Genomic DNA, 20,457 nt, shown 5'->3' with positions numbered 1-20,457 from the left:
TATTCGATAAAAGAGTTTATGTGTGAAAAATAAAGGAGACTCACGGAAAGCTCACTTCATTCAAATTAATTAAATTTTATTAATAATTTATAGATTTAGTTTTTAAGCTTATTAGCAACACCCTGACTGGGTTATGTACAATACCAAATTTTATTGTAAGAACTTTTTATTATGTACATGTGCAATATGGGATAAATAAATAAATAAATAAATGGACACAGGTTCGAGTCCTGTCAGAGGAATTTTTCTTTGTGTTCGATCTTTGTGTTAAAGGAATAGTTGAATACTAGTGAAGTAACTTAACTAAACATTGATGAAAATCTTGGTAATGAATATCATGGTAAACACCATGCTATTACAATGTTATAATACTTAAAAAGATCAAATCGAATCTTTCGCAAATAAAATTGTAATCAATTTTAATTGAATTGTAATTTTAAGACATTTTATATGCCTGACTTGGGTAAGAATTGTGAATCTAGTAAACACCTTCATTTTACGAATAAATACAATAAATATTTCTGATTTCGCCTATCGTTTAGTCAAGTAGAGCGGAGAAGCTATTTTTGCAAAAAACAGTACAGTGTACAGAGTACTTTCTCAATGTCTCTGGGCAAACTTCGTGTTTCGGCTATCGTTAGGTCTTATACAGTTGTCCTTTGCCTTTGGTAAAGATCGGACGCTTCCAGTTGACTTCGACTGAAAGCGCCCGGTGGAGCAACTCTGTAGTTGCTATTACATTTTATATTTACTATATAATGCGAGGAAAGTCGCAAAAGTCACAGACACGATGGATAATTTACAGCGTCTACTTGTTGTTTTTACAAGAAGACTATTTTCAAAAAGTCCAAAGACGTGTTTCTGTAGCTTGTGGTGTTTCAATTGGGACAGTGAAGAATATTTAAAGGAATATGATAAAAAATATAAATAAGTTCCTTTTCAGTCACCCAAAAAGGTACGAAAGAACAATACATTGAGAAAATACGAGTAGAAGCAGTGTACACTGATATCCACGCACAGCTGTGCTCCACTTCGCGTGGACACAAAATGCGCCATTCACTATTATACTAAAAAATGAATGGCGCTTCGTGACACAAGACGGAAGTCTTGTTTGAGACGGGCCTCTTCCGAGGATTAGCAGTTAAGCTTTGAAAGTCAGGGTTCTATTCTCAGTACTCATAAAGAAGCTTTTCACTCACCATAAAAGAAATAACATCCATCGGGATCTTATCCTCCCAGTCCACCTTTTCCCCGTTGCGCACCGGCTGCTTTGTTTCCTCCAAGCCCACCTTTTCTCCGTTGCGCACTGGCCGTTTCATTTCCATCCAGTCCGCTTTCTCCTCATTGTGCATCGGCTGCTTTATTTCTTTCCGGTCCACCTCGTCCCTGTTGCACACCGGCCGCTTCGTTTCCTTCGCATCAGCGTTCCGTGGAGGGCTTTTGAACCCTCCAACAACGTTGGCCACTACGCACAGAGGAACGTCACTTGTGTTATCTCGCGTTTCTTTTGCAAAGTTCATTCTTTTCCGTTTATGCTCGTGCAAATCTTGATTCATTGTAATGAGCGCTTCCTGCAACACCATCTCTTCGTTGACCCTTTGAATCGCGTCCACGTCGAACGTGACGGTGGTCGAGGGTGCCGGGTTGGGGCTCATCACGTTCACCCCTGGGTTCGGCAGCAGGAGCACGTGTGGCACACCGCCGTTGCTCATCAATATGTTCACCGGTGCACTCTGCGGCAGCTGCGTGAATGCTATACTTTGAGGCGGCACTGTAAGTTGGGACACAACGGGCATCGCGAAAGGGGCAACGCAGACTGCAGACGGCGCGGGCGGTAAGGTCGGGGCGAAGACCAGCGATTGCGCCGGAGGCGGCAGCGGTGCCGGGCCCCTGGAGGGGGCGGGGGGGACCGCGTCGTCGTCGTCGTCGTCTATGAACACCGTCTGCATGTCCTGGCGCCATGTCGGCAGCGACCTGCGCACAAAGCAACGAAGCAGAGTTGCCGCGGCCGTCGCGGGGGCGGGGCGGGGCGGGGCGGGGGCGGACACTCACGGCGCGGGGGGCGATGCGCACGGCGCCGGCGGCTGCGGCTGCGCCGTCATCTGTAACACGACCGGCATTTTCATGGAAACGTTTCAACAGGCAGCATATTTTCTATATACAGATTTTGGAACTTCTACATCGCCGCGTGAGAGTCCAAAAAGTTGCTGATAGTAAATAGTTTTAAACCAATAATCAAGAGCAACAGACGACAATTCGACGGTTAATTTGTTTAGGGCTCGTGCTGTGTTACAGAACTTTGAAAATTCTTTCCTACAAAATGAAACCTGAACAAGATGGCCTGTATGATTTAATTCGCAGGCAAACACTGACCTCGTTGCTGGTGACGAGTAGAATCTCCGTGGTGCGCATGCGTCGCGGCCGAACCCGCCTCACGCTCGCGTTGACACGCGCCAGCGTTCTCACTCTCTGGCAAACAAAACAATACAAGTCCATTTTTTGAAAAAACAAAATAAAAAGGAGGAGGTTCTCAATTCGACTGTATGTTTTTTTTGTATGTATGTTACGCGATAACTCCGGTATTTGTGAACCGATTTTCATGATTCTTTTTTTGTTGGAAACAGGATACCTCCATAGTGGTCCCATTTCAGAAGAAAATCATCCACCTGTAAGGGTGGCTGATCACGCATGAACATTCATTTTTATAAATAGTGCCTAAATTTCATTATAAGGAGCAATTATTTTAATGGTTGATTTTGCTATTCTCCAATTAAAGGCGGTTTTCTCTCAATATATTTTGAGTAGTGAGAACCGATTTTTATTATCTCCAGTGTCAAGTCCTGTATAGTGGCGAACTAGGGGATATTTCAATAAAACGTGGCAAATAGATGATACTTTTGAGGTCGGTTTTTTAAGTACTCTGTACTAAGATTATTGTGATAATAAATGCCAATAGACATACATCAAAAGTCAACAAAAAGCAACTAGTAAAAACGTTGTTAGAGCTGATATGGCGTTTATCCAGTTAAAGTGAAGATAATTTAATCCTTGGTCAGTTTCAGTCCGACGCTAGCAGGCCAATCCTTGTGTACTAAATTCAAACATAAATCAGAACTGACTCAAAAAGGCTACAAGTCGTGGCTAGTCCAGGCTACAGTGATAAGGCATTTTTTAGACAAGCGTGAACCACTGCTGCTTGGCTAAAGGCGACATTGTGGCCATTTGATGGTGCAACAAAAGTACGAGTGCAACGCAGCGAGACAGACCACATAGCGCTTGCGGTCGGCGGCGACGGCGTGCGCGGCGTCGGCGGCGCGCAGCGCGCCCACCACGCGCAGCGCCGCGCTCGCCGCGGCCTCGCACCACGCGCACACCTCGCCCGGCGCCGCGCCACGCTGCGGACACGCGACGCAATTCTTTGGAAGGCACTTTATAATCCGGGAACTAGATTGCTGCTGCTCAGTCAATTTAGGGCACCCGTTCCCGAGATCATTGCGTTCACGCACCCGACTTATTCCCTTTCAAAACCCATCAGGTATTTAGTCCAAGCTAGAACTCGGTGCAGTTTTGACTTTAAATAAATAACAGAAATGCGGCTGTTGGTGGTACCAAAGTAACCAAATTACATTTTGACTCAAATATTTACTTGGTTTAGAAACATACAAAGTTAATAGTGGTACCACCATTACAGGCTAGCTTTTTTTGCATCCGCAGCGCCACCAACCTGTTTTTTAAAATTAATTTCATGCGTAGTGTGTTGCTATTTCAACAGTTACTTTCTTTTATTCCCATATTACAGATATATTGGTGGCACTGTAAACTGTGTGATCCCCTGGCTCTTATGTAAAATAATAAAATATTGTTTTTAGCTCACTTTCCATAAATTGTTGAGCTGCAGCATGTTGGCCAGAGCAGAGACACTGCGGGGCGGCACAAGCTTCTCCTCGGGTGCAGCACGCATGCATACGCGGCAAAACGGCGTTGCATTCGCGCTCAGGACTCGGATGGTACCAATTGCATCAAAGTCACTCTCACTGTCAACACTGCCATAGTTTCTCTCAGTCATTGTGATGCAAAGGCCTTTTAATTACTGTGAACTAAACCGCCAGTGATTTGCCATTGCTATATTAAAATGACAGCAGACACCCAGTGAGGTATATGGAAAGTTTACGTTGTACAGGACTTGACTAGAACTTGTCTACCTTCATACTGTTCAAAATATACGGTTCTCCAGAACAGCGGGTGTCGTCCAGTCGTTCTGTAGCTCAGAGCTACCATATAGCTAATATTAATTATTCTGATCGCTCTAGGGAGTATTCAATGTTTTTTGCCGAAACTTGGTCAACTGTCGAGCTGAAAATATTGGAAAAAATTCGTAAAACTCGTGATGGTAAATGGTAGGTTGCTACGAGTTTTTAGCGCTAATGGGGCTTAAAGAAGTAATGGTAATGGCCAAAATATAGTCATATTTATGCAATACACTTTTCACTTTACAATAACGGTGGAAATATCCTTAATACTAAACAAGGTCTATTATTTCTTCTTGATACTCAATGTTAAACAAATTTACTATTTCCATTGTTGCACAATAAAAGAACCAAATTTACGAGAAATGTTTTAAAATGCAACACAAAAACAAAGTTATTTCAGAAGCTGTCAAAAAAGTTTTTTTTTACTTTTCACCCCTTCATTTGGGTTGGCAAAAGTTTTACCATACAGCCTCTTCACATATCACCATTTTGCTGTCAGAATAAAATACTCCTATTGTTTTGTAATCTGACACCGCGTTTACACTATCGTCGAAACAATCGTGTCGAGAGGTTGAAACCTGTTGAAACACGTTCACACATTCGTTCGTGCGATAGGCGATGCGATGCACGACACGCATGTATAAACGGTCACTTCGCTATTCGCATCGTGTATCGTATCGCCGCTCGTGCGATCGCGTCGTGAGCAGTTATCTGTGGCACTAACTACGGAATGAACGTGGATACCTAAACAAAAATTGAACGAACAAACGGCGGATTTGTTTAGTGTCGTACTATAATCTATCGATAAGTCATTATCGACATGCAAACATTTAATTAAAGTAGATCAATATTCCATTTGGGAATATTTTAGGTTATTTGGGAATATCCGGGAATGTCACATGAAATTTTGAATTTATTGTTTTGCGTTTACAAATACTCAAATATTACGAAAAGTGAATTAGCACAGAAAAAAATAATATTTTGACAGTATATAAAAAAGAGAAACTTTGAAATATAAGTCCTACACATTTTTAACCTCAAGATTCATATTTTCATAGAGAAATTTTTAAACAGATTCCAAATAGTGTAAGCTTTTTTGTATTTATGCATTGGTATAGAATTAATATCAGTGACTGATTTAAGTGAATCTTTAATACTTCCGTTTTTGGAAATAAATGAAAGTAGTAATATTATCAATAATAATATTATTATCATACGTTTATTTGCTTAAAACATGGTATAACAGGAGATGTAACAAGATACCGTGTTAGTATAAATATGTTTCGCATATATTAAATGGCATGCAAATGTCTGATTATACAATGTCAATTGACTACTATTGACCGGGCGCCTTTGATTTGTGCAGAAAAATCGACACTTCTCCGATGTGAAACAAGTAGTCACGAGCAACTGCGAGTTGTGACAAGCCACGTCAAACGAGTTCTATACACGTTAGCGCTCGCCTTCACTCGGTCAGATAGGCGAGTGACACCGAACGACGGCCAGGTAAGGCAAGACAAATAGGCTGTCTATACGTCGTTGGTATTGGCCTTCACCCGGCAACGTTAGACCAACATGGTCTTTGTATTGCTGACTTTATAAAATAAGAATTTTTAGTAGTTATTTTTTTATTTTATTTTATTCACAATTAAAAAGTTTACAAAAAGTTAGAGTTAGTCAGTGAGAAAAAATCGGAAACGAGTGGATAATTTTGTTTTCAGGAATAGAGAACGCCTAGTAAATGAGTCTTGTTTAATCTAAATTAAATATAAAATTATTTACCAATAAACCTAACGATGGAATTGTATTATCATGTAATCCAGTTATATTCAAAGTTATGTTAAAATTTGACTTTTCAAAATGAAGCCAATAAAATTGAAGATGATCTGTGATTCAATGTTTATATTCGGCACTATAATACGGCGGTATGATTTCCAACCATACTTTTTTCTTTTTGATTTGTAGGTAAACTTGAAATAGTAAAAATAATAATAATAAAAACCTCGTAGCGAATTATTTTAATAACAGAATATCGATAACATGTACGCTTCCAAGAACAACACTATCTCAAAATAATCGTTTACAACAATCATCAAAATATACATACAAATAGGCAATCTGAAGAAATCAAAGCAAAATTTGGCAAGATTTATGAATAAACTACTTAAATATGTCTAATCACATGAGATATTTGGGGTTTTGTGTGATGTGTGTGACAGAAAAATAACACGTGGCTGTACAATGTTACATTCGGTCGATCTTCGCTTTTTCAAATGCCACATCCCGTAATGCTGTAGCGACGAATTTTTATTAATACTTAATTGTTCTCACTGTCAATATTTTTGTCCATTTTATTACAATACATGCGAATAATTCAATAAAACACTTGGAAAACATTTGTTTTGACATTTGATGTACTTCCTTTTGACAACCGTATCATGTACCTCGTGTACTGCGACATGGACTAGGTTGGCATTTAAGATGACGTTACGTATTTTCAATTCCCGTGTTTGACACAGACCAATGTAATGCGATAACTTTTGGCTTAGACGGTTTGCAAGAGTTAAACAATGACAATAATATATGTTTATGTTTTCAACGTCGAAATGCATCATATACATATAACGTCTGATTTATACATATATGTTAACATAACATGTCCTTTAGTTTCCATTAAGGGTCACATTGATATTGAGAACCTTCCTTTATTTTTTTCCACCTTTAAGTTGAGAACAGTGTGACCATTTGTGGCAGATTTAATTTTTATTCATTTTCATTGCTGCAGAACATGATAAGTTATATTATTATAAATGTGGCAGAGTTTAGCAGATTTGGGAATATTCGGGAAGGTTTATATTTTTTTTGAGAACAAACTGAAAATTGTTGTTTTCTGCTGCTACGAACATCTGAAGCGAAATACAGGACAATGTTATAAACATAACCTGTACCTATCAACTTTATAACCCCAGCTTCTATAAGTATAGACTCAATTAGCTTTTTTGATGCTTTGATAATGAATCACAAATATTCACGCAATCAGTTCCTTAACGCTTTGAAAGAGCATCCCCAAGTTATAAGTTATAAGTAACAACTAGACAGAGCAAAACTTCCCACTATCACCCCTCCACACACACACACACACACAAACACACACAAGCCGTCATACAAACAAATTCAATTACACAATGATCTAATGATTGTAAAAGACAATTTAAAGTCGTATAATCTTGAAGAACAATAAGATTGTTTTTTAATGTGAATTTTAGTTGAAAGATTTGGTATTTCATTTTTTTTTCTCTTTTGCTTTTTCAAATCTTGAAAAAGCAAAAAAAATTTTTGAAAATTTGACTGTTGTATAACATCTCAGAAATAGCTTAAGTAACGTCAATATAAATGTTAAAAGGTCAAACTTTATAATTGGCTTTATAAGTTTTTAATCTACAATTGTATAGAAGATGTAATAGCTGTTAAGTTTGCTTATAAATAAATAAATAAATTAATAGGTCTCCTTAATACACGTCGTCAAAAACACTGGGTCATAAAATACATGGGACGTCGCCATCCTTCTTTCAAATACCCGATTAGTCACGCTAGAGGAAGGCGAATTTCGTTCCATTGAAATAGTGCATTCAGGGCACATACTTACAAATAAATGGACGACGGGTCTAATACAAAAACCACGAAAAAAATGTCCCAAGTCAACCTATTTAAACGTAGTGACATGTAAAGGAATATGAAAAAGCTAAAACGTTGAATTTAAATTGTAATGTCATCGCAGTACTGTCTAATTTTGCTTGCTTCGCTGTCAGAAGAAACAAACGAAGACGTGAATGACGCTCTGTATACGATTTTAACGCCCTATAAGTTCGGGACACTTTTTAGCGCGGACCCGACGTTCATATAATGTAAGTCAATGATTCTGGGCCAATAAATTCCGTTTGTTTAACCTGTGGTGTATGCAAAATAAGGTACGCTGCGACCCGCCCGCTCCTGCCATTACTACGCTAGACATAGGTACGAACGAACGTATCGCACGCGCACGTTAACACCAACCTTGTGTTGTTTTATTGACGTAAAGTAGTGTAGACGTCACACAACGTACTGAAAAGTTCACTAATAGAAAGATCCTAAAATGAAACAATGTTAAAATTGATACATTTATTAAAGGGCACATTTACACACTCAGCGTAACATCAATAAACAAAATACAACATCGTTTTCATCACGGGGCAAATTATTATAAACAATTCGTGTTTTCTTTTACAAATAATAATTATGTTTGCAGTTCGTGTATTTTTTGGCTCTTAGTACAGTTGTCGAAAGAACTGCTGAAGGCTTTTGGAGAGATCCAGGGAATAAATACGGGGGAAATTATGCGCGCGCTATTATTCTCGATCGTGGCAAGTTCCAGGGAGCGTTATTACGCAACAAAATGCGCGTGTGTAACTTATGGTCGTATTCTAGAACTCTACTCAATGCTCAAGTCAGGACTTGAGTATGATTCCAAGCACTAGAAATCATACTCAAGTCCTTGCCATTAGGGTCGTATTTCCAGTGCCTGAAATCATACTCAAGTCCTGACTTGAACATTGAGTAGAGTTCTGGAATACGACCCGTATTGCGTATTTTTCGTTAGTTTTAAAATAAAAACTTTAGTAAATCTAACTAAGAACTAAACGCCGTCTGTTTCAAAATGAGCAAAAATTACGTACGATCACAAATTAAAAATATAATCTTGTAAACAATAAAAATAAAATCTATATATGTACAATACAATGGCATTAACGAGCGGATATTTTTAAAGCGGCGGTATTCAATTTCTTCGTACAAAATGACACATAGGAAAGAGCCAGCCGCAGCGCGAATTATGCTACTGGAATTAAGAGCGGACGCCGCAAGTCGAAGTTTTATTATTACTACAGATCAGTACAGCTCCTTGTGAAAGAGTTCGTCCAGGGAAGTACTGCCACCTTACTGTTTCTGCCGCCAAGTAGTACTGAGCATTACTGGGTTCCGGTTTGGACGGGCCAGGGTGCTGGGCTCTGGTTTTAATGCAAATCGGAGTCGGTCTGATCGGGAACTCGGGCGGCGCATCCGCAATATGACACGCCTCCATTCGGAAAAGACGCAGCTTCCGATGGGGAAAGGCACTCAAAATCAAGCTGCTGGTGAAATTACGGGCACATGGGGTTTGTCAACTTATGGTAACCGCAGTGGCCCTCAGATTCTTGCATTTTAAATTTTGGAGTGGTACCGCAACTGTTACGGACAGGCGTGTCCATCAGGCGCACGACTCGTTCGTCCCGTTACACAGGTGGATATTATAAAAAAAAAGAAATGCTGCGTTTTTGCGTTTTCGCCTCTTGGAGGATCAGCGTACACTTGTCCCGTGACTCGGGGCCCGGTGTCCGCGAGGGTTCGGCGGTCACGAGATGCGGCACGCGTCGGAGTCGGCCTTCGCCCCGGCCCCGCCCCCGCCGCCGCCGCCGCCGTCGCCCGCCTGCACGGAAGGAGGCGGTGAAGCGACGCCGCGCGCCGCCGCAGCGCGCGCCGAGCGAACGGGACTCACGACGCTGGAGTCCTTCGCTTCGAGGTAGGGCACGGCGTTCCTGGCGAACAGCTTCCTCAAGCCGGACAGGGCGCCGTGCGTCGGCTTGGCCGGCGCGGGCTCGGCTCGCTCGGCGGGCTCGCTGGGCTCGCTGGGCTCCGCCGGCGTCGGGCCCTGGCGTTTCACTTTCTTTAACACCGTTTGACGGTGCTGTTAATATTAGCTTGTGTAGTATTAACGGCACGGGTGCATATTTTGATTAAACGAATGTTGGTTTCTCGACTCGTGTTCTTTTCTTAATTCTCTTGTTGAAGGAAACAAAACAGTGCGGTTAAAAATCTAAAGGACTATCCACACATATCCGGGCCGTGCTCGGGACGTGGACGTACTAGTTTGTATGAGCCGCGGGCCCGTCCCGGCCCCGGCCCGGACACGGACATGTGTAAACGAGTTTATACAAAATATACACAACGGTATTTTTTTGAGCCCCTGCCGGAGCGCGGCCCGTCCACGTCCCGGCCACGGCCCGGATATGTGTGGATAGACTTGAAAGCTATCACCAAGAAATTGAATAAGTAATATTTTCACGTGTACGTATTTCGAAGGCTTCGACTTGATACGTCATCACGTTTTTTCAACAATATTCATTTGAGTAGCATCTTAAAGTCGTATTTAGAAAATGGTATTCCAAAAGTGAGGTTATTTTTGAATTATACAACTGTGACTTGTCTATGGTTGCATAGTGCTGTACGAAAAAAATCATTCGGTTCATTCAATTAAGATTTTTATAATGCAATATTTCAATCGCAATCGAACGGGTATCTAAGTGTAAGGATTTGACGGAAGGTTTGAAATGAAGATTTCGGAAATTATAAATAATATGCTGTTATAGGTTATGTAAGGAAAACCGCTAGTATGACTCAATTGGACAAATCGACTCGTTCAATTAATTAATCGAGTCGTAGTTGGCGTTACAATCGGCCATCACTGAACCTCCGCGGCCGGGTCGGCGACTTAGTTTCTTTTTTGTTGAAAATGGATCGAAACGAAGTGCAATTATAAAGTTAAGGAAACTTTTCGTTTTTGAATTTTCGTCGTTGGAGGAAAAGTCTTGCCAGTATCCGGTGCGGCGCGCCGGCGTCCTCGCCGCCGTCGGCCCCCGCGGCGACCGACGCCGACGCGGAGGCCGCGCTCCCGCACCAGCGGGGCCCGCACGCCGCCGGGACATCGCACGGGACCGCCGCTCCCGGGCCACGCGCCGCCGCCGGCTCGTCCAGCAGCCGCTGGATCTCCTCCGCGCGCTGCATGTACCTGCGGCAAGCGGACGGTCGCGGCGCGTCTCGGCCGCGGCGGGCGGCGAGCGGCGCACCTGCAGAGCTTCGCGGCCAGCGCGCCCCTGCGCACGGCGTCGCCCTCCGCGCCCACGGCGGGCACCAGCAGGCGCAGGCCGTCGCGGTACGCGGCGAAGGCCTCGCGCAGGCGCCCGGCCGCGTCCAGCGCCACGGCGCGCCGGACCAGCGCCACCGCCTGCGCAGAGAGCGTCTCCGCTGGAGCGTCCGCCACCCGCCCGCGGCCGGCCCGCCCCCGACCTCCGGCCCACCTTCTCGTAGTTCTCCTTGCTGGGCATGTGCTCCAGGTCCAGGTAGGGGTGCGCGAAGAACTCCTCGTAGGAGATCCGCTCGTCGGGGTCGTGGCGCAGCAGCCGCGTCAGCAGGTCGCGGCAGCCGGAGGAGATCGCCGCGTTGCGGGGCACCTGCGGGTTCGCTTCGTTTCAGCGAGCGAAGGCACGACACCGACGCCGAGAAGCGAGTGGCGAACCTCGATGGGCGCGTGGCCCTGCAGCTTGTCGACGAGCTGCTGCAGCGTCGCGCTGCGGTACGGCGCCGCGCCGAACAGGCACTCGTACATTATTACACCTGCGCCGAACACCCTTTAAACTACAACTGACAAGATGGCTTTTGACACGTTTGTTTCTATAGTAATAAAAAATATTCCTTTACCACAGACATATCATATCGCACTGTTAATACAACAGTGTATTAACTCAAAAAGTGTATTTTCTCAGAATCGACAAAAAACTAATTATTTTTTTGCTTCCCGTGAAAGATCTGTGTAAATATATGTATAAGTTATTTCCTACTTACCAAATATACATATTTAAAAATAAAAGAGAAAAAATAGTTTCACATTTTTGAATAAGGACTGTTTTGGCCAGAACTAACTCACATAAAACGTATCTCATTTTGAGTTGAGTCGATATCTTTTACTTGTTTCTTACAATATTCTAAGGACGATTTTATTGACGTGTAGAGAATCAAATTTTACGTTCAACAATGGTATAACCTTGAATTTAACTTATTTTGAGTTGTAACACTATTGTAATAGCAATGCGATATCTAGATAGACGCCGCAAATACAGCAATTTGTATGAAAACCAAGGTGGCACATTTTTTATACCCACTATGACGTCACATGAACTATTTAGTGATGGAAAACCTCCTTCCGCTCTAAATAGATTGATTGAACGGAATACGCGTACGCGTACGCGTATTCCATTCAATTAATCGATTCTAAATAGAATAATTTTTGTTCAAGTATTTGTTGATCACAAATAGCCGTAATATTAATACAGTAAAAATACTAGAATAAGATAGTTAAGTCCTTTATTTTACTTGTTTTCAAAAAATGTTGGTGACTTAAAAAAATTAAGACTTTCATTTTTAATCGACTTCAAATATAAAAATTATTGTCCTTCCAATAAAATGCTTAAAGCTTATTATATGACATCTTTTTGTTATAGAAGATCTTATCGATTAAGTTAGATAATGAAAACTTACTTAATTTGATAAACAACGGATCAACTAGACAACCGTCGTCCTTGAAAGCAACGAACTCATTCGATGCCATGACCAACTCCAGGATTTTGTAAAGACAGCGCACAGTTTAACTCTGCGCATTTTATATATTTTTTGTATTACTCGTACTACATATTTGGCGAAGTATGTTATTATATTTTTTGCTCACCATATTCGGACAATCATAAATTAAAAAAAAAACGAAACTTTACTAAATGTCATAACAAACGAGTTATAGAATATATTTATAATATTGCTAAGATCATAATAATTATCGTCCCTTTGTTTTCAAAATCGATCAGAATCGAGAACAGTGTTGCCTAACGTATACATCACTAAATGTTAAATTTGGCCAAAAAATGTACAAGCGGCCGTACCACAGAAACTGAATGCATTATGCAAAAGTGCGTTCGTTCGATATTCATGGCGTATTAACAAAGGGTCACAAATATATCGCACCAAGTAAAAGCCGCAATGTATTACAAACATGAGGCATACACTGAGTTGCATATTTGTTTTCTCGAAATTCATACAAAACCAAAATAATTGTTTTTAAAATAAATTATGCATCTTCTGATTACAAAATCACTTGCCCGTGGAAGGAATTGTCCCTGTTTACCCGTTTACCCACAGTTATGGTGCTTTTGCAGTTTATAATGGCACAATTATGCATTTTTCGCATTTTCGACGGTCGAGCGCGTTCTGAAGTGTAGCAGCGGCAAGTAAGTGAAGTACGCCAGTATACGAGGGTGGTCCGACAAGTACTTGGCCTCACCACCAGATTGCGCCACTATTGCAAAATAGTGTCACTATCGTATAGTACATTAACCTAGTCGGCCATTGTTAAATTTTCAGTCAAATCGGACTTTTAGTTTTGTTTTGACCACGTGTAAAAGCAGTCGTGTCCGCCATTTTTAGAAAAATGGAAAAAGAGCAATAATCGGTAATTCGATTCTTGTTTTTGGAGGGGAAATCACGCAGTGAAATCAAAGAACGCTTGGATACTGTGTACGGTGACTCTGCTCCTTCGATGGCGACCGTCAAAAATTGGTTTAATGAGTTTCAACGTGGTCGCACGTCCGTTTTTGATGAGCCACGACCAGGTGCCCCGAAAACGGCTACCACGGAGGATAAAGTGACTAAAATACATGATCTCGTATTGGCAGACCGCCGGTTGAAGGTGCGCGAATTAGCTGAGACAGTAGGCATCTCAAAAGACCGAGTGGGTCATATCTTACATGAAATATTGGGCATGAGAAAGCTGTCAGCGCGATGGGTGCCGCGTTTGCTCACTCCAGACAACAAGCGCAACCGTGTGACCACTTCGGAGCAGGGTTTGACGCTGTTTAAGCGTAATCCGAAGGAGTTTCTGCGTCGTTTCGTGACTGTTGACGAAACATGGATCCACTGGTACACACCAGAGACCAAAGAACAGTCGAAACAGTGGACTTTACCTGGCGAACATGCTCCGAAGAAGGCGACGACTGTCCCATCGGCCGGAAAGGTGATGGCCACGGTTTTCTGGGATTCACAAGGTATCATCTACATAGACTACCTAGAGAAGGGAAAAACGATCACAGGGCTCTATGCCGAATTATTGGGTAGATTCGACGTCGAATTGAAGAAAAAACGGCCCCATTTGGTAAAGAAGAAAGTGCTCTTCCACCATGACAACGCACCGGCTCACACCTCCGGCGTCGCCATGGCCAAATTGGTCGAATTACGCTACGAACTGCTGCCCCATCCAGCCTATTCTCCAGATTTGGCCCCTTGCGACTTTTTTTTGTTTCCAAACTTAAAAAAGTCAATCGCTGGGCAGAAATTTCGGTCGAACGAGGAGGTTATTGCCACTACAGAGACCTATTTTGCAGACCTTCCGAAAACATATTTTTTAGACGGGCTAAAAAAGTTGGAGTATCGCTGGGTCAAGTGTATCGAGCTAAAAGGAGACTATGTTGAAAAATAAATTGTCACTTTTCCAAAATTTTCGTTTTTCTTTTGTAGGCTAAGTACTTATCGGACCACCCTCGTAAGTACACTTGCGGCGTCTATCTAGATATATGTCTGTGGTTCTTACTTAAATACAGGATACAAATTTCAACCAGCTTTAGTAAAGACGTCGTGGTCAAGCGGTATACGGATTGCTTTGCAAATTAAGGCATGGTTCGAGTCACATTTACCCGGGTCGGGATGGCGCAAGCCATCGCAGAGAGGTCGTGTGTGGGGTTCCGCAGGGGTCTGTCCTTGGACCACTCCTTTGGAACCTCGCATACGATGCTGTCTTGAGGGTCGCACTCCCCCCGGGCGTGCATCTGGTGTGTTATGCTGATGACACCGTGGTGCTCGCCGGAGGGGAGGACTTCGAGAGGACCATCCGGCTCGCTGAGCTCGGGGTTTCTTGCGTCGTCGAAAAAATCGAGGAGCTGGGTTTCCAAAAACTCCCGCGAGGGAGGGAACCGCCCAGATTCTCGATTCGCGTTGGTGACGTCGACGTCCAGGTGGGGCAGTACTTAAACTACTTGGGTCTCATCTTGGACGGTCGCTGGGATTTTGAGGAGCACTTCCGGCGCCTGGTTCCCCGGATCGATAGGGTGGCGGTTGCATTGCACCGGTTGCTGCCCAACCTGGGGGGCCCTTCGGAGGAAGTTCGCCGTTTACACGGTGGGGTGGTGCGATCCGTGGCCACACCGACTGACGGGCGTCTGGCGTTGCAGAGCCATGCTTAATGGCGGATACCGCACTATATCCTTTGACGCGGTGACTGTCCTGGCGCGGTTTCCCCCGCTGGACATTCTGGCGGAGATGGACCTCCGCCAGGCGGAAGAAGCTGCGCCGCCGGAAGTGCTGTGGCAGGAGCGCTGACGGGCGTTCGAGAAGTGGCGCGAGAGGCTGGAACAACCGTGGATCTCGCGCCAGCGCAGCGATCCTGCCCAACCTCGAAGTCTGGTTGAGCCAGCGGAAGTGCGTCACTACGTTCCGACTGACAAAGATACTCACCGGGCACGGATGCTTCGGTATCTAAATCGGATCGGACGCGAGTCGACGACGCAGTGCTACCACTGTGGGAGGGACCAGGATTCCGCCCAGCACACGCTGGAGGAGTGCCCCGCATGGGCCTCCGAGCGGAACATCCTGGTTGCCCGGATCGGGCGAGATCTCTCTCCGCCAGGCATAGTAGCGGCTATGTTGGCGGATCAAGAGTCCCATGAGGCAGTGGTCTCCTTCTGTGAAGCGGTGATACTTCAGAAGGAGGTCGCCGAGCGTGATCGGGAGAGGGCCGATCCCGCTCGGTGGCGGCGTACCTTCGCGGCTGCGGGCGATCGGAGCGGGGATTCGTTCGCCAGTAAGTTAGGCAGCCGCGATGAGGACGATGGGGCGGGGTGGCCCGCTTCGTCGCGAGGAGAGGAGGGGGAGGACGTAGCTCCTCCTAGGTGCTGGGGGGGTTCCGGTGCGCAAAGTCGATCCCGGATCCTTCCCATTAGAGCACCCGAGAAGGTCATCGTGGGGTTTTAACCGGTAGAAGTCGGCCTAACCGGCATAACCTCCCGCTGCTCCCGCGGCGGAGAGGTATCCCAGGAGAATTTCCCCACGCAAAAAAAATAACGGTTCGAGTCACATTAAAAATAAAATAATATTTAGCTATGGCTATTATATATTTTTTGTTTTTAACGTCTGGATAGGTGTATCTAATTATTGTTCATACAGAACAATAATTTCTAATTTTAATAATTCCATTAAGTGCGGCATATTAAAACAAGAAAGAAAACTTTGAAAATAATTAAAATTGAATAGGTAAATGGGAACGTAACGTGGAACAACGCGTAATCACAGAAGACACGATCGTATGCAAACTGCAGAGCGATTTCGTCATTTGTTAATCTATCCATACCCACCCTACACTTTATTAATAATATCTACCCACCCTTAGGCAATTTTTAGTGAGCAAATATTGGGATTTGTGAACGTTATCATTAAAAAGTTAAACAATACTTTTAAAAATATAACGTAAAAACAAAATAGCGCTCGTGGAATCGAACCACGGGTATTGTAACTGGCAGTCTATATAACAAGCCGCTCGACCAATTTACAATAAAACAATACAATAAAAAATAAAATTGAAATTGCTTTAATTTTTTCTTTGTTCAATACGTAAGACGGCTCTCAGAACCAAAAGGTCGGTTTGAGCACGTTAGGGGGTCAGGTATCTCATGTTTATGACTGTACCTAAATTCACCCGATTTCAAATTTTCAAACGTCTCAGATACAAAAAATATTTTGGCGCCCCGTCATCAGTTAAAAAAGTGAGCTGGGGTCTAAACTCGATCTCCGTCCGAAACAATTACTGTCAAATAAGCAATACTCGACCAAATGAAAAGACGCGTGATGCGAATGAAGCTTCATACTTGATACCTGTCTTTTAATTTGGTCGAATATTACTTATTTCACAGTAATTGTTTCGGACGGAGATCGAGAGTAGACCCCCTGACAACCCGCAATAAAATGTTGCTACTAAAAAAATCTTGTCACTCGATCTATTCTACGACAATTAAAAAAAACATGTTAGGAAAATTATTCCCGCTGCCTTATAAAGGGTAAACATATTCTATTCCATTGTATAAGTACGGTAACGAACGCTGTTGTCAGTTTGGAGCTCTGTCGGCCCTAAACGGTGCAACCTGAAGAACACCGAGGCCCGAAGACCACTTCAGTGCAATAATAACGCGTATGGTTTGTAAGCTTCCCAAAATGATAGAAACAGAACAGCCTCACCGACACTCCAGAGGTCGACCCTGGCGTCGTACCGTCCCGTGAGCATCTCAGGCGCCATGTACAGCGGCGAACCGCGCACCGACATGGCCATGCCTTCCATCACGCCCGCGAAGCTGAACAGTACATTATTACATTTCAGTGTCGCTCGACCCGGTTCGAATATTGCTATTCGAAAATGCCCTTTGACATCAGTTCCCTCGATCCTCAATGTCTCAAATTTAACAATTTCGAGAAATTAATAAAATTAATAAGGATAAATAATTACACTGACCCAAAATCGGCCAGCTTGAGTATCCTCTTGCCGTCCTGCCCACGCTGCAGCAGCAAGTTGTGAGGCTTCAAGTCCATGTGCGCCACGTCTGTCGTTTAATGTTATTGCTTAATATGGCCCACACATATAGATTTTAAACGGTTCCATTGCAGACACGGCTAAACCTCAAATCTCCTTCAACACAATTACTATCTTAAAATTGATTTAAGAAAATTCTCTTGCATTTTACTTTTATATTTTTCGAGGATTGTTAACTAGGCACCTGATCTTGGAATATAGTAACTTATTCAATTATTAGAGTTGTAACGTGTTGCAATGTGACTCTTTAGTAGGTCTGTGGATTGCGCATTGAAAGATTTTGAGTTATTTTTAACCGACTTCAAAAAAAGGAGGAGGTTCTCAATTCGACTGTATGTTTTTTTTGTATGTATGTTACGCGATAACTCCGGTATTTGTGAACCGATTTTCATGATTCTTTTCTGTTGGAAAGAGGGTAGCTCCATTGTGGTCCCATTTCATTTTGAAGAAAATCATCCACCTCTACGGGTGGCTGTCCACGCATGTAGATTCATTTTTATAAATACATAGCACCTAAATTTTATTATAAGGAGCAATTATTTTAATGGTTGATTTTGCTATTCTCCAATTCAAGGCGTTTTCCTCTCTCAATATACTTTGAGTAGTGAGAACCGATTTTTATTATCTCCTGTGTCAGATTAGGGAAATTGGAAAATAGCATACTTCTCTCTCTGAGGAATTTGAGCGCGGATGCGAGCTGTTGCAGAAAATATAGCACCTGCAAAGAAATTCATCACTTTAAAAGAATACATGAGATTCAATGTGATTAAAGTGCAACAGCAAGTTAAGCCTGAATGACGAGTTCAAAGAAAGAACTTTTATACCCAAAAAATGTTTATGGTTTAGAAATTAATAAAAATGTGTGGTAAATAGTAAGTATATTTACGTTACCTGTCTCTCTGGCACACGGCCGTAGCGGTGTATGTATTTGGAGAGGTCCCCACCGCAGCAATACTCCATAATAATGTAAATGTTTCTGCCACCAACAAAGACAATATTCACAAGTGTGCTAGACAAGGTACCTTTGTAACCAAGGGGAGTGTGGGTTTTTAAATTTTGCCTAACTAGAGAAAGGTAGGCAAGTGGTCTCACCGTTGGTCCCACGTGAAGTGATGCATGGCAACAATGTGTGGGTGGCGCAGCTCTTTCAGAAGGCGGATCTCGGAGAGCAGGTTGTCGGCGGCGGCGCCGCGCACGCGCGCCTTATCCACGCACTTTATCGCCACCACTTGACGCCCGCCCACCTGCAAGAGCGATCATACAACATGACTGTACTTTGTCTACATTTTATTTCTGTAAATATTTTTTATTTGATAATTTTCCAAAGTGTGAATCGTGCTGCGGAATTGTTGTGTGATCAATTCAGTATTTAGGTCATTCATGTCTTTATCTTGTGTAAAAATATTAATAATTCTATCAAACTACGTAGACAATTAAAATAGTTTATTTCTTCTTCACCTTACCTATTATCACCGTCGGATTTTTATTAGTATTTTACAAACTAAAATACTTGCCTTTAAACCATGGGCTCTTATAAAATATAGCACCAAGAAAGAAATAAACAATGAAACTCCTTTACAAAAACTTAAACATCTACAATGAATAAACAAATAAAACGGCAAAGAATGTATTCAGTATTCATCTAGAGACTATGCGGCGATTATCTTTCTAAGTAACTTGATTAAATAATCACAAAATAAATAGAAAACGGACAATTTACACTACCGATTGAAAATGCTTTTTGTTTACCTTTGTATAAGCTTTGTACACGGTAGAATAACTTCCCGAGCCTAATTTCTCAGTCACAATATATCCCTCTATTTTTGGGAACGCCATTTCTCACAAAAATTACAATTTAATAATAATATTTCACATTTTTTGCAATCTGGGATCAAACCATTTTTTTGCGATAACGAAACGTCATCTTTTGTTGTGACTTTTGACTTTTTAAATGTTTGTTAGTTGGGCTTTGGATACTCAGAAGTTGTTTTAATATTTTATGTCTATTTTATGTGGTAATCCCTGAGGTAGATGGCGTTATGCGTCAAAGATCTTCCTTGAGCTTTTCAAATTTCAAACAAATATTTGGAAAAAGTTTTTTATTGCTGTTGGAATAAAACGCAGAATGCGCTTTGAATACACGTCATTTATTGTGTCTAGCACAAACTCTTTAAAATAATTACATATCAAACAGTAAAGAAAAACAACCATATTCTAATACAAGACAGCTAGTGTCATCAATAACTCGTTGCTAGACAACCTAAACTATAGGTAGCATACATCATAAACATATATGATTAAACCACTTTATTTGGTCTGTGGATTATACCACGACTTCTTACCTATTGCAAATGAGCCAACAGAAAAACAAACAGAACATTCTAACCGTTCACAAATTCCAGAAGTTTTTCACCAAACTGAAAGACAGATATGACTGTGAAAAGTTTCCAACTCGTATTGGTCAGCAAGCATCGTGGACTATGGCCTAATCGTCGTATCTCTAGGTCGCTAGTCGTCGAAAATCGTAAATGCGCCTGAGAGAGGCGCCTCGTAGGTTTGGCACCAATGATATTAAATGCTCACTGTTGGTGCCAATGGTTTGCGAGGCCGTAATTACTTCCCACCGTCTTACCGTCCTGTGAAATCCTTAAACACACACTCATTCCAAAACGAGCACTACAAGCA

General features: G+C 42.5%; 2 protein-coding genes and 1 long non-coding RNA gene across 3 annotated transcripts; all 3 read right to left on the bottom strand.

The window, feature by feature from the left end:
- Nucleotides 1–1,161: 1,161 nt before the first annotated feature.
- LOC113234260 lies at nucleotides 1,162–4,582 on the bottom strand. The gene is made up of 4 exons (XM_026469559.1): nucleotides 3,875–4,582; nucleotides 2,374–2,469; nucleotides 2,053–2,102; nucleotides 1,162–1,974 (listed from the first exon to the last, which is right to left on the bottom strand). Exons 1-4 carry the CDS (start codon nucleotides 4,064–4,066, stop codon nucleotides 1,170–1,172), a joined length of 1,143 nt encoding a protein of 380 aa, XP_026325344.1. The 5' UTR covers nucleotides 4,067–4,582; the 3' UTR covers nucleotides 1,162–1,169.
- A 5,082-nt stretch (nucleotides 4,583–9,664) lies between these two features.
- Nucleotides 9,665–10,318, bottom strand: LOC113234262. The gene is made up of 2 exons (XR_003310781.1): nucleotides 9,820–10,318; nucleotides 9,665–9,750 (listed from the first exon to the last, which is right to left on the bottom strand). It is a non-coding gene; the product is annotated as an uncharacterized LOC113234262 (long non-coding RNA).
- Nucleotides 10,319–10,862: 544 nt separating this feature from the next.
- On the bottom strand, nucleotides 10,863–19,689 carry LOC113234259 (serine/threonine-protein kinase ULK3-like). The gene is made up of 10 exons (XM_026469558.1): nucleotides 19,522–19,689; nucleotides 18,865–19,016; nucleotides 18,664–18,748; nucleotides 18,436–18,490; nucleotides 17,695–17,782; nucleotides 17,424–17,536; nucleotides 11,617–11,714; nucleotides 11,399–11,551; nucleotides 11,168–11,325; nucleotides 10,863–11,109 (listed from the first exon to the last, which is right to left on the bottom strand). Exons 1-10 carry the CDS (start codon nucleotides 19,606–19,608, stop codon nucleotides 10,863–10,865), a joined length of 1,236 nt encoding a protein of 411 aa, XP_026325343.1. The 5' UTR covers nucleotides 19,609–19,689.
- Nucleotides 19,690–20,457: the final 768 nt, after the last annotated feature.

The sequence above is a fragment of the Hyposmocoma kahamanoa genome, unplaced genomic scaffold, assembly GCF_003589595.1.
Source record: "Hyposmocoma kahamanoa isolate Upper Pololo Valley unplaced genomic scaffold, ASM358959v1 82, whole genome shotgun sequence".
Lineage (NCBI taxonomy): Eukaryota > Metazoa > Arthropoda > Insecta > Lepidoptera > Cosmopterigidae > Hyposmocoma > Hyposmocoma kahamanoa.
The sequence above is the reverse complement of the archived record's forward strand: the minus strand, read 5'-3'. Positions and strand labels throughout refer to the sequence as shown.